This window comes from Acartia tonsa, chromosome 9 (assembly GCF_053477335.1).
Source record: "Acartia tonsa isolate MP-2025a chromosome 9, ASM5347733v1, whole genome shotgun sequence".
NCBI classification, from domain to species: domain Eukaryota; kingdom Metazoa; phylum Arthropoda; class Copepoda; order Calanoida; family Acartiidae; genus Acartia; species Acartia tonsa.
This window is the reverse complement of record NC_137268.1, coordinates 29116291-29136850: the sequence shown is the minus strand read 5'-3', so window position 1 is coordinate 29136850 and position 20560 is coordinate 29116291. Positions and strand designations below refer to the sequence as shown.

Here is a 20560-nt window from a genome sequence, read left to right as displayed (position 1 = left end):
TTTTTCCCTTTTTTAAAAAAAAAATTAGAAATGAAAGTTGAGGGTTAACTTTATAATCAAAATATTGATGTCAGTTGGAATATTTGTTTATCGCATCGTATTATAAACCGCTTTCCGTGGATATAAAAATGTACAGTTATAAGAAAAAAAAACAGTTTTGTTAACCCTGAGATGATGAAGGCACGGGTTGAGAAAACTGGTTTTAATATCATGATTGTACATTTTAAAATTTGTAAAAAAAACTGAATAAAAAACGATAAGATACATGATTTTTCAGTGTTGATGAGAACCGGTTCTTATCCACCGGATATTGAAGCCATACTGTAAATATTTTTACCTTTGGTTGACCAGTAGTGCCAGAAGTGAACTGGATATTAGCAGGACTATGGGCACTCACTCTCAGATTCTCTACACTTTGTTTAGCTTCCATACCAGCATTACTTTGTACATCAGTAAAGCTAAGGGTTCCTAAACCAATAATTTTAAATAGTTTTCTTTTAGCTGTTTATGGTGCCTATAAAAAATGACGTCATACAATACAAAAGACCAATGATAGGCCAATTTCAGACTAAATAACCAATGGCAGGCCAGTATACATTTTAATTAACCAGTGATATGCAATCATGGCGTCATTTTTATAGGCACATTTTACTTAAAGGACCACCTCACATAAAAACGTTTCACATAAACTCATTTCTCAAAAATGTTCTTTTGACATAAAGGTAAATTTAACATAATAGTACAAGGTGAGTCAAATATAACTGAGTTTTCCGATTTTCAGAAACAACCAGAAGGAGTACTGAAAAAATAATTATATGTCCTTGTTCTCTGTACAAAAGCACATCAAACTTGTAAAAGGTGTTTTTCATTATCTCTATAAATGCGGCCTCTATGATAGGTGTATGGTGTCAAAAAATGCCTTGTGTGAAAAATGTTGATCAAGTAAAATTAAAATATCTCATTTATTTTGTATAAAAAATCGTAGAATTTCAATATTAATTTAGAAAAAGGTCTAAGAAAGGTACCTAAATGAGTTTTAAAGGTGAAATGCTTTTTGGCTCCTCATAAAAGCATTTTTAGAATACTGCGATTTGTCATTTTTTCACATTTCTTGATTGTGATGTGGTAGTGCGAATGGGGCACTTGTCCAAAATCTGGGATATGGAGATCGCTCTTCTATGAGTACTACTTAAATCCTACTTTTACTGCAATACACATAGACATTCTCAAAATCGGTTTGTCAGTGTAGAATGCTTTTCCTTTTATTCCCACAAGTATAATACGAATTTGGCTGAACCAGTGGCAGTTCAACAAAGACCCACACATGGTATTATATTGCTTTAAACTAAGAATAAATGGCTGGTTATGATGTTCGATCTATATAATATAAGTATATCAAGTATAAATTAATGAAGATGGCTTAATAAAGTGTATTTATATATACAAGTGAATTAGCTAAGTATGAAAGTTACAGGATAGGAGATAATAAACATAAGTAGAGTAGGACATTAGATTGCCTAAGTCCAAAGCATCTAATTGTGCATAGTGTTAGGCCTCTAACATAAGACCTATGCACAATTCATGCCAAGTACAAAGGAACCTAAATTTAATACTATACAATGCATGCTAAATTAACTAAGTCATTACCTTTAAGCCAGGAGAGAAGAGGAGAACTTTTCAGTCCAAGAGTTATTAAATAACTAACTTATTTTAAGAGGTGCAAGCCATAAAGACAACTTCTAACCAGGATCTAGTCCTGTCTGTTCAATTGAAGTGTTTGCATGTTAAACTTGTGACGTCAATGTAGCTGTGGCTATATACATACATAATGGTTACATGATTACTTTAACAATAGATACATATTTGTATAAGCATATATCATTATTCAATCACATAGATATTACCATGGATAGGCTAGTTTTACCCATATATGGTGTTATATTGGTAAAAATAGGCTTGAAATTACATAAAAATACATTAAAAATGCCTGAGGGCTGACCATATTATCTGTGCTTTATGCCTGAAGCGCTCGCGATAATTACACAGAGCTGTCAATCAGAAGTTGGAAGAATATCCCCTGTTGTATAAATTTATGATGAAATTTATAATAAAGTAAAGTAAGATTAATCTAGAAGCGAAGCTTTTCTTTAAAAGTATTTGTCTGTACGTTCAAATCATTTGAAATTTTAGATCTTGCATCTCCAGATGCGTTTTTAGCAAAAGAATTTTCTTTAATAGCGTAGCTTAAAGTATAAAGAAAATAAAATCTTTTTATTTGACAAAAAAATCTCTAAAGACAAAAAAGTTATTGAAGTTTGAATTTCTTTTATAAAAATGCTCTTTTTAAATTTTACCCTATTTTGATTATTAAGTTAATATGACAAATTATAAAATATAAGCATAATTTGTCAAAAGGGGGCGGGGATTTTGATGATTAAATCAGGTTATCATTTGATAATCTGATTTATACTGTAAAAATTTTATTTAAATAAATTGTATTTTTAAGATGTTAAATATTTAGAATCTGTTGAATAAAAACTTTAATGAATAAAGAATATGTTTGGTCATCTGTTTAGAATGGCAGAAATATTTTATTAGAAATAAATCTACTTAAAAAATACAAAATGATAGACGAAAAAGTCATCACACACACTTTTTGAAATCTTTATGCTCTAAAAAGCTCCGTTGTTTTCAGAAATATTCAAAAACACCTTTTCTAAGTTAAATGTATATTTTTATAGAGAACAAGAACCTATAATTTTATTTTCCATATTCCTATTGGTTGTATCAGAAAATCGGAAAATTCAGTTTTTTCTGACTCACCCTGTACATTTAGCATAAAGTTACACCTGATATAAACGTACATTTCACATATAAATACATTTTACGTAAGGTTTCATTAAACATAAAGTTGCACTTGATATTAAGATAATTTTACATAAAAGTACATTACACATAATTGTACAATTGACAAAAATTATTTCACATAAAGTTTCATTTCACATAAACTTATTTGACCTAAAGGAACAGCTCATATAAAACGTTTCACATAAACTCATTTCTCATACAGGTTCCTTTGACATAAAAGATGAATTTAAAAGGACTCTCCACAGAAAAATCAACTTTGGATTTTTGAAAATCTAACCTGAAACTATTATTCTCTGTTCAATTTTAGGCATTTTTTGTTTTTGGTGGCATCGCGATCGAAGCCCTTTGAAAATTTTGTCCGCCGCCTATTTGTACTGCCGCTATAACAATATATACTACACTTTCCTCCACTCAATATATGTTCGCCGCTAAAGAACATTTGCTCCATTGCAACCGGCCGCTCTACGATTTATTCTCTTCCTTGACTGGACAATCCTGCCGCCTCCATTTTGTGTTCGCCTCCGCCAAACATAACCATCTTTTGCCGCAGTTGCCGCATTCATCGCCCTTCTCCGCCGCTACTCCGCTATACATTGCGTACGTAGCTATACACAACACCCCCAGCCTCCATTTAATTTCTGAACAAGGGAGAGGGGAGCATGTATTAAAAAGCGACGTACAGCGGAGTAGCGGCGGAGAAGGGCGATGAATGCGGCAACGGCGGCAAAAATAGAAGCTAAAAATCACTAAAGCAGCACAAATTAAATGGCGGGAGGATTCACTTAAAGGAGGTAAAAAATTTCAAAGGGCTTCGATCGCGATGCCACAAAAACAAAAAATGCCTAAAATTGAACAGAGAATAATAATTTCAGGTTAGATTTTCAAAAATCCAAAGTTGATTTTTCTGTGGAGAGTCCTTTTAACATAGGGTACAATTAACATAAAGTTACACTTGATATAAACGTACATCTGACATAAAGATACATTTCATATAAAGGTACTGGTACACTTGACATAAAATGTACAGTTAACATATATGTACATTTGGCATAAAGTTACACTTGATATAAACGTACATTTGACATAACGGTACATTTTGACATAAAAAAATATGTTACATAAAGGTAAGATAAGATAAGATAAGATTTATTTTCCTCAAGGGTACAACATATTTTATTAGATATATATCATATATTAAGGTTACTATGCTTTGATTGGTTTGATTCTTCTGATTTGTTATGTTTGATACAGGTTTGAGAACAATTTACATAATAACTATTATTAAGTACCTAGCATGGAATTGGCCGAACTTCGTCTCCACCTAGTTGCCAGGCCAGTTCGAATAGGATGAAGATAACATTTTACAAGAAAAATTCCATGCAACATTGTACCAGATAGTTGGCATAACCCTTTAAGGGTTGTGGAGCCACTGGTGTACTTTGACGCTTGCCAAGCCGATACAATGTTATATGTGCAAATAAATAATCTTAACAATAATGATAATAAAATACAATATCTTGCTGTGTATTTCAGACATCCTCCTACTATCAGTTGCAACTTCTCCAAGCATAAATTCGGAACAATTAAGGAACCAAAACCTTCAAAAGAAGTCGCTATTCCCGTTGTGATCCTTTATCAACTCCACCCAGACAGTTTCCTTTGTAACAAATTATTTTCATTATAGAGTGGAGTTTTGTCCGTGTCTAAGGACATCTCCACACTAATAATTACAGGGTAACGATAAATATCGCGACAACGCTGGTCCAATCCAATAAATAAAATAAAATAAGATTCTTTAATGATGTGTCTATAGATAATAAACCGTACCTATATAACGTATTTAGGTACACTTGATATAAACGTACATTTGAAATAAAGGTACAATTAACAATAAGTTACACTTGATATAAGGGAACATTTGACATAACGGTACATTAAACATAAAGTTGCACTTGATATTAGTGTAAATTTTACATAAAGATACATTACACATTATTGTACAATTGACATGAAATATTTCACATAAACTTATTTGACCTAAAGGAACACCTCACATAAAAACGTTTCTCATAAACTCATTTCTCATACCTTTGACATACAAGATAAATTTAACATATGGTACATCTAACATAAAGTTACACTTGATATAAATGTTCATTTGACATAAAGGTACATTTGACATAAAAATATATTTTACTTAAAGGTACACTTGACAAAAAGTTACATTTGACATTAACATGCATTTCAAATAAAGTTACACTTGCCACAAAGATACATTTCATATAAAGGTACTGGTAAACTTGACATAAATGTACATTTTACATAGAGGTAAATTTGACATAAAGATACATTTCATATAAGGGAACACTTGACAAAAGGTACATTTTCTATTAGAACTTCCACACTAAAACTTATTTTATAAATTAACCATTCAATAAAATGATATGTACCTGGTTTAGTTTTGTCTTCTTTTGATATAAGGATAAGGTGTCGAAGGCTTGGAATGCTTTTACTATTGAATAGGTGTTTGTGTTCGAGTTTTATGAGTTTAAAATAAACTAAGCTTAGACATCATCTTATAGTCAAATCAACCCTATCAAGTCGATAACTAATAATATTAATATTCACATAAAATGTTTGTTTATAAATAATGAAGATATAATGTATCTTTAATATTAATAATGCAGCTACTCTTAGTTTGTCTGTCCAATTTGTTATGCTTCGCTTATAACTTTGTACTTTGTTGTCCTAGGAATCAGTATTCGAAAAAATCTGATAAATTGGATAATCATATCGCATAAAATTTATTGTTAAAAAGTTAACAAATCAACATATTTACATTGGACATACGGACATTCTGGTAACAATTGTATAGTTGCGTCGTTTTCTTAAATGTACCTTACTCTTATAAAAATCATTCTGCAATATTTGAAATCGATAGGACGATTCTAAATGCCTAAATTAATGAAAAGAGCTATTCGTTATATAGTTATTCTAATTATAGAAAAGCTTTGCTTTAAAAAATCAGATTGTTTGTAAAAACACCTATCCAAGAAGTCTTGTGTTGCTCCTAATTCTGGTGCTATCCTCTGCAGCAGCCTGTAGTAATGGATGTACAAAACACATGGATATTATGGCAGAGAAAAAATTATCCTTGCTGTATGGAACTCGCTTATTGGTCAGTTCGTTTATCCAATAGGATTGGAGAGGATGGGGTAAAGAGGGGTGGATGTGTGGAATCGTTATTTTAGCCAGCAGCGTGTTTCACCTTATTAATTAGAAAACATGAAAATCTGATGTAAGAATATATCCATTCCTGTAGTAGTCTTGACTCTTGAATTTGTCATTGAACACCATGGCTGAGATTCCGACCTAAGAAAATAAATATGCTGTATAGAGTAATATGATATATTAGAGCTTTCCCTCTAAGAGCCTGTAGAGCATCGAACCATAGGCGTCCAAGGGGGGGGGTAATGGGCCATTTGGCACCCCCAAAATTTTGTGAACAATACCCCCCCCAAAAAAAAATTACCCCTACCTTGGGGGTGCCGTAGGCACCCCCAACGATTTTAGGGGGGGTATTTACCCCCCCCAAACGATTTTGGGGGGGTAAATACTAAATTTTTTATAAAATTTAAATTACCCCCCCCAAAAATTTTACCCCGGGGGTAAATTTTGGGGGGGGTAAACAAATTTTACCCCTGCCAACAGATTTCAGGGGGGGTAATTATCCCCCCAAGCAAATTTTACCCCCGGGGTAAAAATTTTGGGGGGGGTAAAAAAATTTGCGGCGCGCTTCGCGCGCCATTTTACCCCCCCCAAAACCAAATTACCCCCCCCTTAAAAAAATTTTACCCCCCCCAAAATAAAAAGCTTGGACGCCCCTGCATCGAACCCCCTCCCCCCTCAAATTAAAAAAAAATAAGAAAGTCCCCAAAACTTGCTGGGCTAACCTGTAACCAATATAACATAAACTTTGTGTTCCTAACTTTACTTTTATATTTTCAGTGATTCAAAGGTTTTGTTAAATTCAAGAAGACAATTTTGTTCACCATTCTAGATAATCTGAATAGCCTAATCAAAGAATCGAAACCTCCGTGAAAGTTACAGGAATATGGAAATTAATTTGTAAAATCAGGAAACTTATTTAGGGTATAGTCCCTTTACTGGCAACTCACCTAAGGGGGCGATTCTTCGTATTTTTCACAGTAGCTTTTTGTCCTATTTCTAGCCCCTGGGGAGGGGGGGGGGGCTCTAACCCTGCGGAGCCAATTGCCTAACCCTGTGGGGCAATCACCTGGCCCTATATAACCTAACCTAACCTAAAAAGGGTCGTTGCCACGAAAGGGACTATTCCACTTATTTTTAAACTTTTTTAATTACCTTGTTGATACAATACTTTAATTCTTCATGTTGGTAAGCTGGGTTGATGTTTACCAAAACTAGCCCAGCTTTGGCAGCTGCAAACTAAAGAGAAAAGACAACTTTTTAAAAATTAGATTAGGTAAGGGATAGAGAAACCAAAGAAAAAACTTTTATAGTATACACTTATTTTACAGGAGCTGGCTCCGAGAGCAAGTATGCTCCGAAAATTGAAAATATGCAAGTGTAGTATAGTAAACCTTATTTAATAAATTAATACATAAAAAGCGTAACCAATGAAGATAAACAATTTAAATAAATACCAAGAAAAAGTGAAAAAATTACTACCAAAGTTAGTTGTATCGAAGATGCTAATTAATCAAATGAATCTTCTTGTAAAACTTCAGAATCTAACTTCATATTAAAATCCGTGAAAATTCCATTGACAGACAGGGAGACCAAAAGGCATAAATAAGCACAAAATAACACCAGCCCTCCCTTCCGTAAACTGAAAAACTTCTCATGACTGCCAAAAAAATGCACTTAGCTGATAGAAATCCTATTGTATAAACAAACGGAAGGAAAGTGAGTTATAGAGTAGCCTGCTTAAAAAATTTTCACCTGTGTTAGGTACCATACATAAGTGCTAGGACCAAGGATTTACCTGTGTTAGGTACCATTCATAAGTGCTAGGACCAAGGATTTACCTGTGTTAGGTACTATTCATAAGTGCTAGGACCAAGGATTTACCTGTGTTAGGTACCATTCATAAGTGCTAGGACCAAGGATTTACCTGTGTTAGGTACCATTCATAAGTGCTAGGACCAAGGATTTACCTGTGTTAGGTACCATTCATAAGTGCTAGGACCAAGGATTAACCTGTGTTAGGTACCATTCATAAGTGCTAGGACCAAGGATTTACCTGTGTTAGGTACCATTCATAAGTGCTAGAACCAAGGATTTACCTGTGTTAGGTACCATTCATAAGTGCTAGGACCAAGGATTTACCTGTGTTAGGTACCATTCATAAGTGCTAGGACCAAAGATTAACCTGTGTTAGGTACCATTCATAAGTGCTAGGACCAAGGATTTACCTGTGTTAGGTACCATTCATAAGTGCTAGGACCAAGGATTTACCTGTGTTAGGTACCATTCATAAGTGCTAGGACCAAGGATTTACCTGTGTTAGGTACCATTCATAAGTACTTGGACCAAGGATTTACCTGTGTTAGGTACCATTCATAAGTGCTTGGGCCCAGGATTCCAATCCTATCTCCAGTTTCTAGTCCTAGCTAAAAACAAAAACAAAGTTATCAATGGATAAGACAATGCACGTTACATCTCCATTGATGATAAACAATATGACCTCTTTTGTAAATCAAATTTATTAAACCATTTAGGATTAAATGAAAGTACCCAAAATTTTTTAGCCAACGATTAAGAGAACAAGAGAAATAGAAGTTATAAAACCCTGGGTACCAGTTTAATAATTTAATTTACATCTCTATTGATGATAAACAAAATCATCTCGGGTATTGTCGTGACGTCGCTTTTTAAGGAGCGTTTCTTGATATTTGTATAGTAGCTTTTCTCCTATTTCTAGCCCCAGTCGCCTAAACCTGAGAGGGTAACCATTAACATTTACATAACCTAAAATACTCAGATTTTCAAACCAGTAAAAAAAAGAAAAAAAATTTATCAAAATAAATCATTATAACGATTAATTAATTGATAAAAATATTTATGATTGATGTCTAATTTACTGAGTAATAGTAAGTGGTTTCTTTTTCTAAATACAAGGATATTTAAATAAATTTTAAAAAGGCTAGTTTTGATTTTTAGGTAAAAATTTAAAAGTAAAACCTACATTTTGAATATTTCCATTCATTTGTTTAGCGAAAGTCGTAAATTAAGGATTGTTGAAATAGATCTATTAATTTTAAACCATGCATGAGTGATCCTGTAACAATTAGGTATGATTGATATAATTGATGAGGATTCCCAGGAAGTATAAACATCGACAACTCAATGAATGTTGTGCTTATTTTGTTACAATATGTTTTTAAAAGCGAAGCTTTTCTATAATTAGGGTCGGTCCGTACGTCCGTCACAAACGGATAGCTTATTTAGTTAATTTAGGCATGTTAGAATTGTCCTATCGATTTCAAACTATGCATGGTGATTCCTTTAGTAGTTAGGTACGATTTAGAAAGCGTAGCAACTCTATAATCATTACAAGAATGTCCGTACGTCCATTTTAAACATGTTGATTTTTTTACTTTTTTAACAACAAATTTTTTTGTGATCTAATCATCCGATTGATCTGATTTTTGGTATGTTTATTCCTGGGACAGTAAAGTATAATGTTTCAAGCAAAGCAACTCTATAATCAAGTCCTAAAAATGTAAGTCCATAAACATTATCCTGTATCAAGCAGTTTTTCAACAAATTTACACTTACAATTTTGCTTCAACTCTTATACATTTATTTTCTGATTATTCAGTTCTGACACTATATAAGTGTTAATGTCCGTTTGTCCTACAGTTTCAGTGCTTCGCTTTTATGGATGTTGTCATCCTTGTTCTGGTTCTCTTTGTGTGTCCGTCTTTATGTGTGTGGTGTGTACTGAAGAATCTCGATAACGACTTAACCAATATATTTCTCCTTTACAGTGTAGCTTTTCATAGGTGTTGAAAAGCAGCCTATATATTTCGAAAAAAATAACGAAACTTATACGTGGTTTTCCGCTGTCGTTGGGGGGCAACACTTAGTAAAATTGACGACCTTTAAATCTGCCCCCCCCCCCCCTTAAATATTATTTCAGATTCATTTCGCTTGTTGGCTATACCTTATTCCTGGTTGAAAAGGTTTAAATTTTTTTTTGTGTAACTTGACGTAAAGACAATAAAATAGGCCCCTTCCAGTTTATTTTAAAAAAGAAAAATAGGTTTATCAAAGCTGTTTCTTAGGTTCCTTTGTTTCTGCCTGTCCTATCTGTTCTTTTGTAAATAATCCTCCTCCAAAGCTCGTATTGTATTGTCCATGTGAGGGAGAAACATATTGGTTCAACGGTTAGCGAGATCCTTCAGTACAAACAAACAAACATACAGACATTATGTTAGTTTATTATAAGGATTTATGAATAATAATTAATTTTTTGTCCATTTTCTTCAAAAGGATTGGTCTTTGACATTCATGTTCTTGTTTTGATATAATTGTTCAATACTTTTTTATCATTATCATTACAATGATTTATGAAATAAAAGTTTCAATTACGTAGATTACATAAATCAATTGAAACCAACCAGTACGTCTTATTATCTTTGAAGTTATATAAATAGTTAGGTAGGTGAAATGATTTCTTTGTTTTGCAAAGGTTATTGAGATCCTACCTAGCTCTTATCCAAAGCTTAATAATGAAAGATAAATATTATAAAAATAAGTCCCAAGGACGCCCAATACGATTACAAATTACAAATACACAATAATCTATTAGTTTACCTATCTGTAATAGAGCAAGTAGTGAAGTAGCGTACTAATACACAATAATATATTAGTTTACCTATCGGTACTAGAGCTAGTAGTGAAGTAGCGTACCAATACACAATAATATATTAGTTTACCTATCTGTACTAACGCCAGTAGTGAAGAAGCGTACCAATACACAGTAATCTATTAGTTTACCTATCTGTACTAACGCTATATATTAGTCAAATAGCGTACCAATACATAGTAATATATTAGTTTACCTATCTGTACTAGAGCTAGTAGTGAAGCAGCGTACACTACACAATAATCTATTAGTTTACCTATCTGTAATAGAGCAAGTAGTGAAGTTGTGTACCAATACACAATAATCTATTAGTTTACCTATCTGTACTAGAGCTAGTAGTGAAGTAGCGTACCAATACACAATAATCTATTAGTTTACCTATCTGTACTAGAGCTAGTAGTGAAGTAAGGTACCAATACACAGTAATCTATTAGTTTACCCATCTGTAGATACTGAAAATTATACATGATGCACTTTGTAAATTTTTAGCCGTCGGAGTTTTGTCCAATATAAGTGCAAACCCCCAAAAACAACAACCAGCTTTTCTTTTCAGTCACGGATCTTAATTATAAGTCAATAGAAAATGAATTGATGAACAATAAATATACTGAATCATGATAAACAAAATAACCCATTCTATTTATTGTTGAAAAGTTTTGAACAAACCCACATAGATAAAATATGAAATATTTGATAAAAAAAACCAATGTTTTTAGGATAGCGAATAAAACTCTTGATATAAGTATGTCCCTCCCACACTATTCATATTACATTTGTTATAAATGTATTTTAAGTCCCTAAGAAGTTGAAAGTAACTTGAGATCGTAACACTTATAAAAATTAGATTTTCTCGGTTCCCATGTAAGATGGAGCACCCAATACCAAAATCCAGTATACAACTTAATTAGCTATAAAATACAAATGTACGTATTTGTATATTTATATATGAAGGTTTTGTCATTTTATATCATTTCTTACAATAAATTCATAGTGTAGATGCATAACCAGACAACTGCCTGCCCCCTTTTCCACGGACCTTTTTCGTCTACTAGCAAATTGCTTTATGCTCTTTTGTAGAGACTTGGATGTGTTAATATTTCTGACGCTATTCATTGATTTTCAAAGACCCAATTGAAAATCGGCACAAGGTCCTTATAAAGGGGACATATAGTTATTTAACCCTTCCCCCCTCTAGTGGTTTACTCTAATCTTCTTACTCTTTTTTATTAATACTGAAATTCAGTTTATAACTCACTTTGTCCGTTTGTCCCTCCATGATGTGGAGCTACCTTTGTTTTTAAAAACTTATTTGATATTTTTCAATTAAACCTCTGAAAAAATGAGATAAAAATTAATTGAATCAATTAACTCAAGGGGGGGGGGTCGTATTGACATCTAAACTTAAACAGTGAGCAAAATGGTCTAAATATTGAGCTAGATTCTTGAAACTTGGTACATAAGCCTAGTCCAATAGGTACTACGTCTAAATGAAAAAAAAATCCATTTTTATTTAATTCTAGGTTAGATATGAAAACCCTGCGGAAATGAGTTTTTTTAGGCCTTTTTTGACCTATTTTGGATTATTTTGATGTAGAAACTTACTTTTATTGTTTTTTCTTAAGTTCATAAGGACCTTATTTAAGATGATTTAACAAGTTGGGGACCGAAATTAAAAAAAAACAAACTATATTTTGATATATGTATACATATATAACAACACAAACTTTAGAAAAAATGCACTTAACACCTGTGAGCCACCCACCTAGCCCGCTGGGGTCGGTCCCTGGCTTGCTCATTCATCTTAAATAATGTCCTTGTGTATAGACACAGTGTATTCATGAAAAAAAAACCTAACAAAAAACAATTAAAGGTAAGTTTCTACATCAAAATAGACCAAAATGGCCTAAAAACCCCATTTCCGCAGGGTTTTTCTTATCTAACCAAACCTATGAATTTTTTTTACCATTTAGATGTAGTACCTATAGGACTAGGCTTATGTACCAAGTTTCAAGAATCTAGCTCAATATTTAGACCATTTTGCTAAGCCCATTAGGGGGGGGGGGGGGCTTAGTAAAAAAGTATATAAATTTTGTTCATTAATTGAGTGTTTAAGTATTCTTTATGTTGTTTTTAAATATTTTTTCCTTATTACTCACTGATTTAAACTCTTAAATATCTAAATTACTAAATATTCTATTAATTGGCCATTGTCTTATCCCTTAAGATCCCTGGTAAAACTACAAGCAACAGAAAATATCTAGATATGTAAAACATCTTCGCATTTAAAATACAAATAAGCAGGTATCAAAAGGGATAAGACATTTGTTTTTAAATTGATGTACATTCCCAATGATTATACACTAATTTACCCCTTTTGTAGATTACAATTACTGGTTGAAACGTTAGGACAATCAACTTAATGAAGTCCCCAAAGTTGTTTGGCCAACGAATAAGAAAACGTCGGGGACTAGTGTAATAAACAGCCCAATATCCCCTTCCTCGCTGATAAATATAAGTATGGTAGAGTACGCAAATAATCTGCACAAACAGCAGGGAGGGAGGGGACATTGGATGGTATATTATACTGGTTTCTAAAAGAGAGGGGTAGGTTTCTGGTAAAATCCGTAAAGGTTATGTGTTATAAGTTAAAAACAGTAGTAGAGCGATAAAAATTTATGTAACTTTAAAAAAAAAATTTTGTCTTTAGTTCTTTTCAATAAGAAATACGCATTTTTAGTGAATATTATCGTTCTACTGCTATTTTTAAGCCTTAAAACACACACCTTTACGGTTCTACCAAACCTACCCTTCACTATCTCTCATTTGTTGGCCATAAAACTATTGGAACTTTTATTATATCTTGATTGGATGGAACAAACTAGCAGCGTTTAAACGTTTTCACCAATTGTGCTATCAACAATGTTTATCGTTATTGGGGGCGGGCATCAATTTACCGTCCATTGTCTTATTCCTTAAGACCACTGCAACAAAATCTTCCCTTATTAATGTTAATGTACCGTTCATAATCCTTTGCGATTGATTTATGGACGTCAATACTTTCTAACAATAAAAAATTGCAATTTTTGCTACAGGATTTTAGCTATATTTTTAAAGGCCTATTGACTAAACTTATTGAAAAGGTATGAAAAATGTTATGTTAGCATGGATGGCAACATACAAAAGTAGGCTAGCACAAAAATCTTAGAAAAGACAGACGGAAAAAGTGAGTTTTTAAGTAAAATATTTTAAGCTGTAAGCGATAGATAGACGGACAAAACAATCTATAAACTAGATGCGCATATATAAGAGTAATCTTCACAGAAAATTTCAGCTGTCTATCTATCTTGAATTAAAGAGAAGCTTCGCTATGAAGAAATATTGTGCTTAACAGTTTAAATGTAGAAATGTAATGGTCTACTATGCTGCTCACTATCTAATTGCCCTTGTTAATAAAATGTAGAAACTTAACCCACCCTAAGTTAGATACTTAGAAGGTTAAGCAGGACTAGGACTATCCTATAGTTATGTTAATCTGTCCTAACTTTTGTGCACTGTGCATGGGACTATGGAACGGACAGGCCTAGTATAGAGTGGCTGCGCAGTATTACAGAAACATAATAGAAAACAGAGTATATATGTAATAGTTCACTATTTACATCATAAACCTGAATTTATAATCCTACGCCATACAAATACTATGTACTATGGTTTTTAGAAGCGAAGCTACTCTTAAAGTATCATACAGGTCTGTTGGTAATACTTATTATGAATTAGCAGGATGTCTGTCTCTATATCTGTCTGTTTGTCTGTCTGTACCGAAGGATCTCGCTAACCGCTAAACTGTTAACGTTCTCTTTTACAGGGCAGCTTCTCATAGGTCTTGGAAAGGTTTATAACTATATTTTGGGAGAGGGTAAAACCACCTTCCAAAAAGTAAGCGCTCTAGAAAAACAAATTCTCCCCTCAAAATCTTTTTTTTTAAATTAAAATAAAAAGTGCGGGGGAGGGATGGTCGAACCTACCCTCGAAAAACCTCCTTAATTGGGTATCCTTTAATATACTTCTAAACTCAGAGAATGAGAATTAATGTTTTTATAAACCAACCCATGACTGATGAATTGAGGAAAGAGTAATTAATCATCCAATAACATATTCCTGTATTCATGTACAGAAATGGATGTAAAAAAAATACATGGATATTATGACAGGGGAAATATTGTCTTCAATTTAGCTTACTGACATGGAACTCATTTATTGGGTCAAAACCTATTTTAGACCATCTTTTAGGTTTTTCTAATGCCTAACCAATGCGGGGGGCTTATTTGTACATTTTAATCTTAACCTAACCTAATCTGTATTAAAATACCTAATTGAATTAATATTTCAACACTCCGGCGTTTGTCCACTCCTGCGTTTGGGACTCCTGCGTTTGTCCTGGAACCATTTATTAATCACAGTTCGTTCATACATTAGAAAGGAAAGGGGATAAGGAAACGGGGGCAGTACTGTAAAAGGGCATACTTTAATTTTTGGGATTTAATCATAGAGATGCCTCGCTTATAATACTGTTCCTTGTTGTCCTAAGAAACATTATTCCAAAAATCAGTTGAATAGGAATCAACAGGAATAAGTTTGAAATTGTTAAGACAATTCTAAAAGACGGAAAGACTATAATAAAAAAGCTTCGCTTTTAATTTGCTAACATAACTTTGGGGGGGGGGGATCAGTGCACTGGAAATAATGAATTTAATGGTTGAATTATGATGGCATACTGTACTGTGCTCCTTAGTACTTTTATGCATACTTCGTGGCTTCGTCTCTAACATCTGTGTTAAATCAGATTTAAATTCACACACAAAAAAAAAAGACAAAAAGAGGTAAGGAGGAAAGTTAAATTTCTAGGCTGTCGTCCAAGATGGACGGCTGAATTTTACCAATAAGCATCCATTATATAATGTAATTGGTCCGTCAGGTCATGGTAATGCTCTGACGGTAATTTGATTTATTTTTTGATTTACTCAACTTCCATTCTAGATAGACGGCTGATTTATTGAAGTAAAGATTTTTTCTGAATTATGAGCATCCAAAATATATTCACTTTATCCGTCAGTCTGTCTGTAATGCTCAAGAGTAAATAAAACTTTTAAGGAAAAATGTGTTTTTCTCTTTTGTTTTTTAATATTGAAGGTTTTTTAGTGAAAATTTTGCAGACCTATGCACTACTCTATAAATTATATTGTATTGTCTGAAGGTCTATCGGTAATGCTCTGATATTGCTTTAATGTGCATTTTAAATACAAAGATAAACTAATGAAATTTTGGGTAAAAATTGTAAACTATAGTAAATTCAAGTAATGCTTTGAAATTGATAATTTTGTATAAATGTATTCTTGTTATTATCCTGAAAAACAAACATTTAAAACAAAGAAAACGAAGTAACTGATTTCGTCGTACTTTGCACATTAGATTTTCATATCTTTTAGGTTAGGTTAGGTAAATGTTAATGATTGCCCTGCAGGGTTACAAAATTGCCCTTGCAGGGTTGGAGCCCCCCGCAGGAGCTAGAAAAAGGAGAAAAGCTACTGTGAAAATAAGACAAAACCCGCTTCTTCGTTTTCTTTGCATGATCCATAAATTTTCACCTGAGTGAAGCCAGCTGCCAAGTTGAGAACTTCTTCTTGCAATTCAGCGAAGGTTTTTCTTTTGTTCTTAAAAGTTACAAGTCAATATTGGTATTTTTTCGACGGCCATACTACAGGGTGTTTCAAGAAAATGTTTTTTTTAAAATTAATTGTGTATAGAAAAATAACAAGGTTTTACATATTTGGAAAGCCTGTTAAATAACATTTATGTTTCAAATATTTAAAATTGATTATTTCAACAGATTATGCCTTAAAAACCGGTTTTTCCAAAGTTTCATTTACTAAGTATATTTGCGACAACTTTTATTTAATGAAATCTTCCAATTTTTAACATGTACAAAACGGCCTGCTTTATTGTATCAAGATCCATGACAGAAAAAAACGTCTATAATCGAGCTCGAATCTTCCAAACATATTGTGTATAAAACTCATAGTGCTCCAATAATCCCTATTAAACTCTCATTGACCAAAACGTTAAGACCCATTATTCTACTTTTAGCATCATATATTCAGTTTTTTAATTCATGTTGCTATTTAAATAACATTGAAGTATTTGATTTCTATTCATAAAACAGAAAACTTAAATTTATAATATAGTAAATCTAAGAAAACTTAGTTTTAAAATGAAATGATTCATGCGACACCCCCGTAATGCGGTCAGATATTAAACTAAACATTTCAATCCTTTGAGGACGATAAATTGAAATGAAGAATATAAGGATTTCAATCTTTAAAATATGATAAAAAAAATGGAGCAAAACGTTAAATCGTGTATTGTTACATTGGGTGTAAATATAAAACTAATAATTATTGATTAAATATATATTAAACAGATATTCTAACGTAAGACATAAGTCGTAGTAATCGAATCATTATGTGTAACGTATATGAAGAGAGAGAAAGAGAGAGGAAAGAGAAAAAGAGAGGGAGCGAGAGGGATAGAAAGAGATGGGGGGGGGGGGAGACCGAGAGAGAACAGGGGAATGAGAGAGAGGGGGAGAGAGAAATAGAAGAGATAATAAAAATGAACATTTAATTGAAGAACAAGAGAATAAAATTTGTAAGGCAAAGAGCGAGAGTATTTAAAAAGAGTATTTATCTCTGATAATTAATAACATTAACAAGGATGACAAAATCCGTAAAAGAGAAGCATTAATCAATTCTACTAAAGAACATTAATAAATATAGAGTAACTGCACTTAAAAGAGAAAATATCTAGATTTCAGCAAAAATTTAAGTAAATATGTCATTTAATAGCTTAAATAAAAGTTATTTTATTTGGACATCCTAACGTTATGGTGATAGGGCTATCTATACAACTCTTTTACCCCATTTCCTTCCCTCTTACTGGATGAACGAACTGACTAATAAATAAGGTCCATACTGGCAAGCTATGTAGGGAATATTAACACAATTTTCAGCCATTGAATAGCAAATGAGAAAATTACTTTTTCCTCTAATCCTAGCCAACAGACGAACGGACGGACATTTTGAATTATAAATAAGCAATAAGCAATTTTAATAACAAATGTCTATTATAATCTTGATTAAAAATTTAAGCCATCTAATTTTTATAGCAGCTGAGAAAACAAATATTTTAGAGTGAATTATAGAGTAAGAAGGATAATTTCAATTACAAAATTTCTTTTCCTAAGGGAGGGAGGTAACATATGACTGTAAATTACACTGTTAACCAAAGTTTAGTTACCACTTTGACTAAAAAACTTAATCAGTGTTTCGTCAGTTCTAAACAAGAAGTGTTCAAACTTTTAAATCAACAGAAAGCTTACCTTTGTTTATCATCATGGGGGATGTAAAATAAATATAAAACATTATTTCCTAAGATCAATGAGTTTAAAAATCATCAACAAGGATGATAATATCCATAAGTAACAAAGTTCCAAATTGTAAAAGTAAAAACACAAAAGCAAAAAGAAGAAAACGCGGCATAACCGTCAGACAGACGAACGATGATTAGTGCAGTGGTCATACAAATCTTTACACAAAATATTAGTAGTCTTTGATATCAAAAAATAAAATTGTGTTTATGTGCAGTACTGATTGATCAACGGATAGGCGGACAGAAGTACATAGATCTAAAAAAAAAAATCTTCTATATTAAATAGCAGAAAGGAAAATAAACATTTCCCCTACAGTAATTCTATTTATTTCAGAGCACTTTAGACGGAATAACGAACTAAGTGTGGAATAAAACTTTTTAAATTAATTTAATTGACTTCGCTCGCTAATAATATTTAACAGGAAGATAAGGATGACAACATCCATAACTATAGAACCTCTTAAATTTAAAAAACAAAAGGCAAAGCAAATGAAAGCAAAAAGGGTGCACAACAGACTACCATATAAAGTAATGATGCATAGTGAATCTTTACACAAAAATATCTTTGATAAAAGCTGGGAAAATTATTTAAGAGCATTACTGATAGACCGACAGACAATATTATACTTAGAGTAGACGTGCATTGGTCAGCAAACATAAAATAATTCTTCTGTCATAACCCTGAAAGATTGGACTCTCTACAAATTCTTAACTGATCGGATTTTATACCTTAATAATTGCATAAGCCTTCTACCTTTCCAGTAGGGATATTTAATATTCTCAAGAGCATTACAGACCAGCGAACAACGTGAGCTGTAGGCTAGTTTTTAAATATTTGAAACATAAATGTTATGTAACAGGCTTTCCAAATATATGAAGCATTTTATATAATTTTTTTCTATGCAGAATGTTAAAAAGTCATTTCTCTTGAAACACCCTGTAGGTTATGAAACTTCCAATCAACAATGCATAAAATTGTCTAAATATGTGTTGATAATATCCTAATAGTATGCATATGTTAATATATATGTCTAATATGATAAAGAGTTTTAAAAAGTGCACAGCTCAAAAAATATCAGTGTATTTATGACATACTGGATTTTTTTTTATATATTTTGATCTCTACATTAGCTTGGCATTTAATATATGGCTGGCAGCCAGGTATACTGTTTACCTGATCAATATCTACAATAGCTTAGGCTGACCGCAAGGTCATCTTTACCTGATTGTTATCTATAATAGCTTGACAGTCAGGGAACAGGTTGGCAGTCATGATTACCTGATCAAAAGTTTGACGGTCAGGTCAACTGTTTACCTGAACTATATCTACAATAGCTTGACGGTCAGGAAACTGAGTTGCAGCCAGGTCAACTGTTCACCTGATCAATATCTACAATAGCTTGACGGTCAGGAAACTTGCAGGCAGCCAGTTCAACTGTTTACCTAATCAATATCTACAATAGCTTGACGGTCCGGAAACTTTGTGGCAGCCAGGTCAACTGTTTATCTGATAAAAAATCTTTAACAGCTTGACATTAAGGACACTTGGTGGCAGCCAGGTCAACTTTTTACCTGATCAATATCTACAATAGCTTGACGGTCAGGAAACTTTGAGGCAGCCAGGTCAACTGTTTCCCCCATACTCAGATTTACAAGGGGTGGTACTCCTTCTGCAAATCAAATGTTCTAACAAACATATCAAAGTAATATTCTTTATTGTAAAGTGTCAATGTTTTTGGGTTCTCTGTGGTAATTAAAGCTTCACATAGGCTTTGACAATGTTGTGGGCTATTTTTTGTTTTGTTTTTTGTGCCCTTTCAAATGCAGAGCTTCTAGATGTTCAATGCGAAGCCGTTAGTTGTATATTAAAGCAGTTAAGTGCATGTGTGCGTTATGTTTGTGTCTTCACTAAGATCTCGTAAACGACAGGACAAAATGCTCCACAATTTTTAGAAAAACTGAATTTAAAGACACCCAACAAGATATATCTAGTAGGTATAAATTTTATCGCTCAAAAATTTTCCTACTTTTCATACAATTCCTAAAATATTCGTTGTATATATATTAGATGATTTGTATGAACACTTTCCTGTTGGCCCTTTCATGTAACTCCATTTGGTTTGTGATCGAATGGCTAGCTGCTGTTTCCTTGGAGCACCACCTGATAATTGCCTAGAAAAAAAGTTTTCTTGTATTCATTCGAATCCGGTGGATAGGAACCGGTTCTCATCCATACGAAAAAACTATGTCCAGCATCGTATTATATCCAGATTTCTACGAATATAGAAATGTACA

At 32.7% G+C, this 20560-nt stretch overlaps 1 protein-coding gene across 1 annotated transcript in view; it reads right to left on the bottom strand.

The window, feature by feature from the left end:
* Positions 1 to 19932, bottom strand: part of LOC145328716 (medium-chain acyl-CoA ligase ACSF2, mitochondrial-like) — a 33309-nt gene extending 13377 nt beyond the window's left edge. The window contains exons 1-8 of the mRNA XM_080172517.1: positions 19838 to 19932; positions 16426 to 16491; positions 8454 to 8522; positions 7252 to 7335; positions 6193 to 6240; positions 5914 to 5975; positions 5319 to 5380; positions 338 to 468 (exon numbers count right to left, since the gene is read on the bottom strand). Of these exons, the coding sequence (XP_080028643.1) occupies positions 338 to 468; positions 5319 to 5380; positions 5914 to 5975; positions 6193 to 6240; positions 7252 to 7335; positions 8454 to 8522; positions 16426 to 16491; positions 19838 to 19906 (591 nt within the window). The 5' untranslated portion in view covers positions 19907 to 19932. The remainder of the gene's footprint in view (positions 1 to 337; positions 469 to 5318; positions 5381 to 5913; positions 5976 to 6192; positions 6241 to 7251; positions 7336 to 8453; positions 8523 to 16425; positions 16492 to 19837) is intronic.
* Positions 19933 to 20560: the final 628 nt, after the last annotated feature.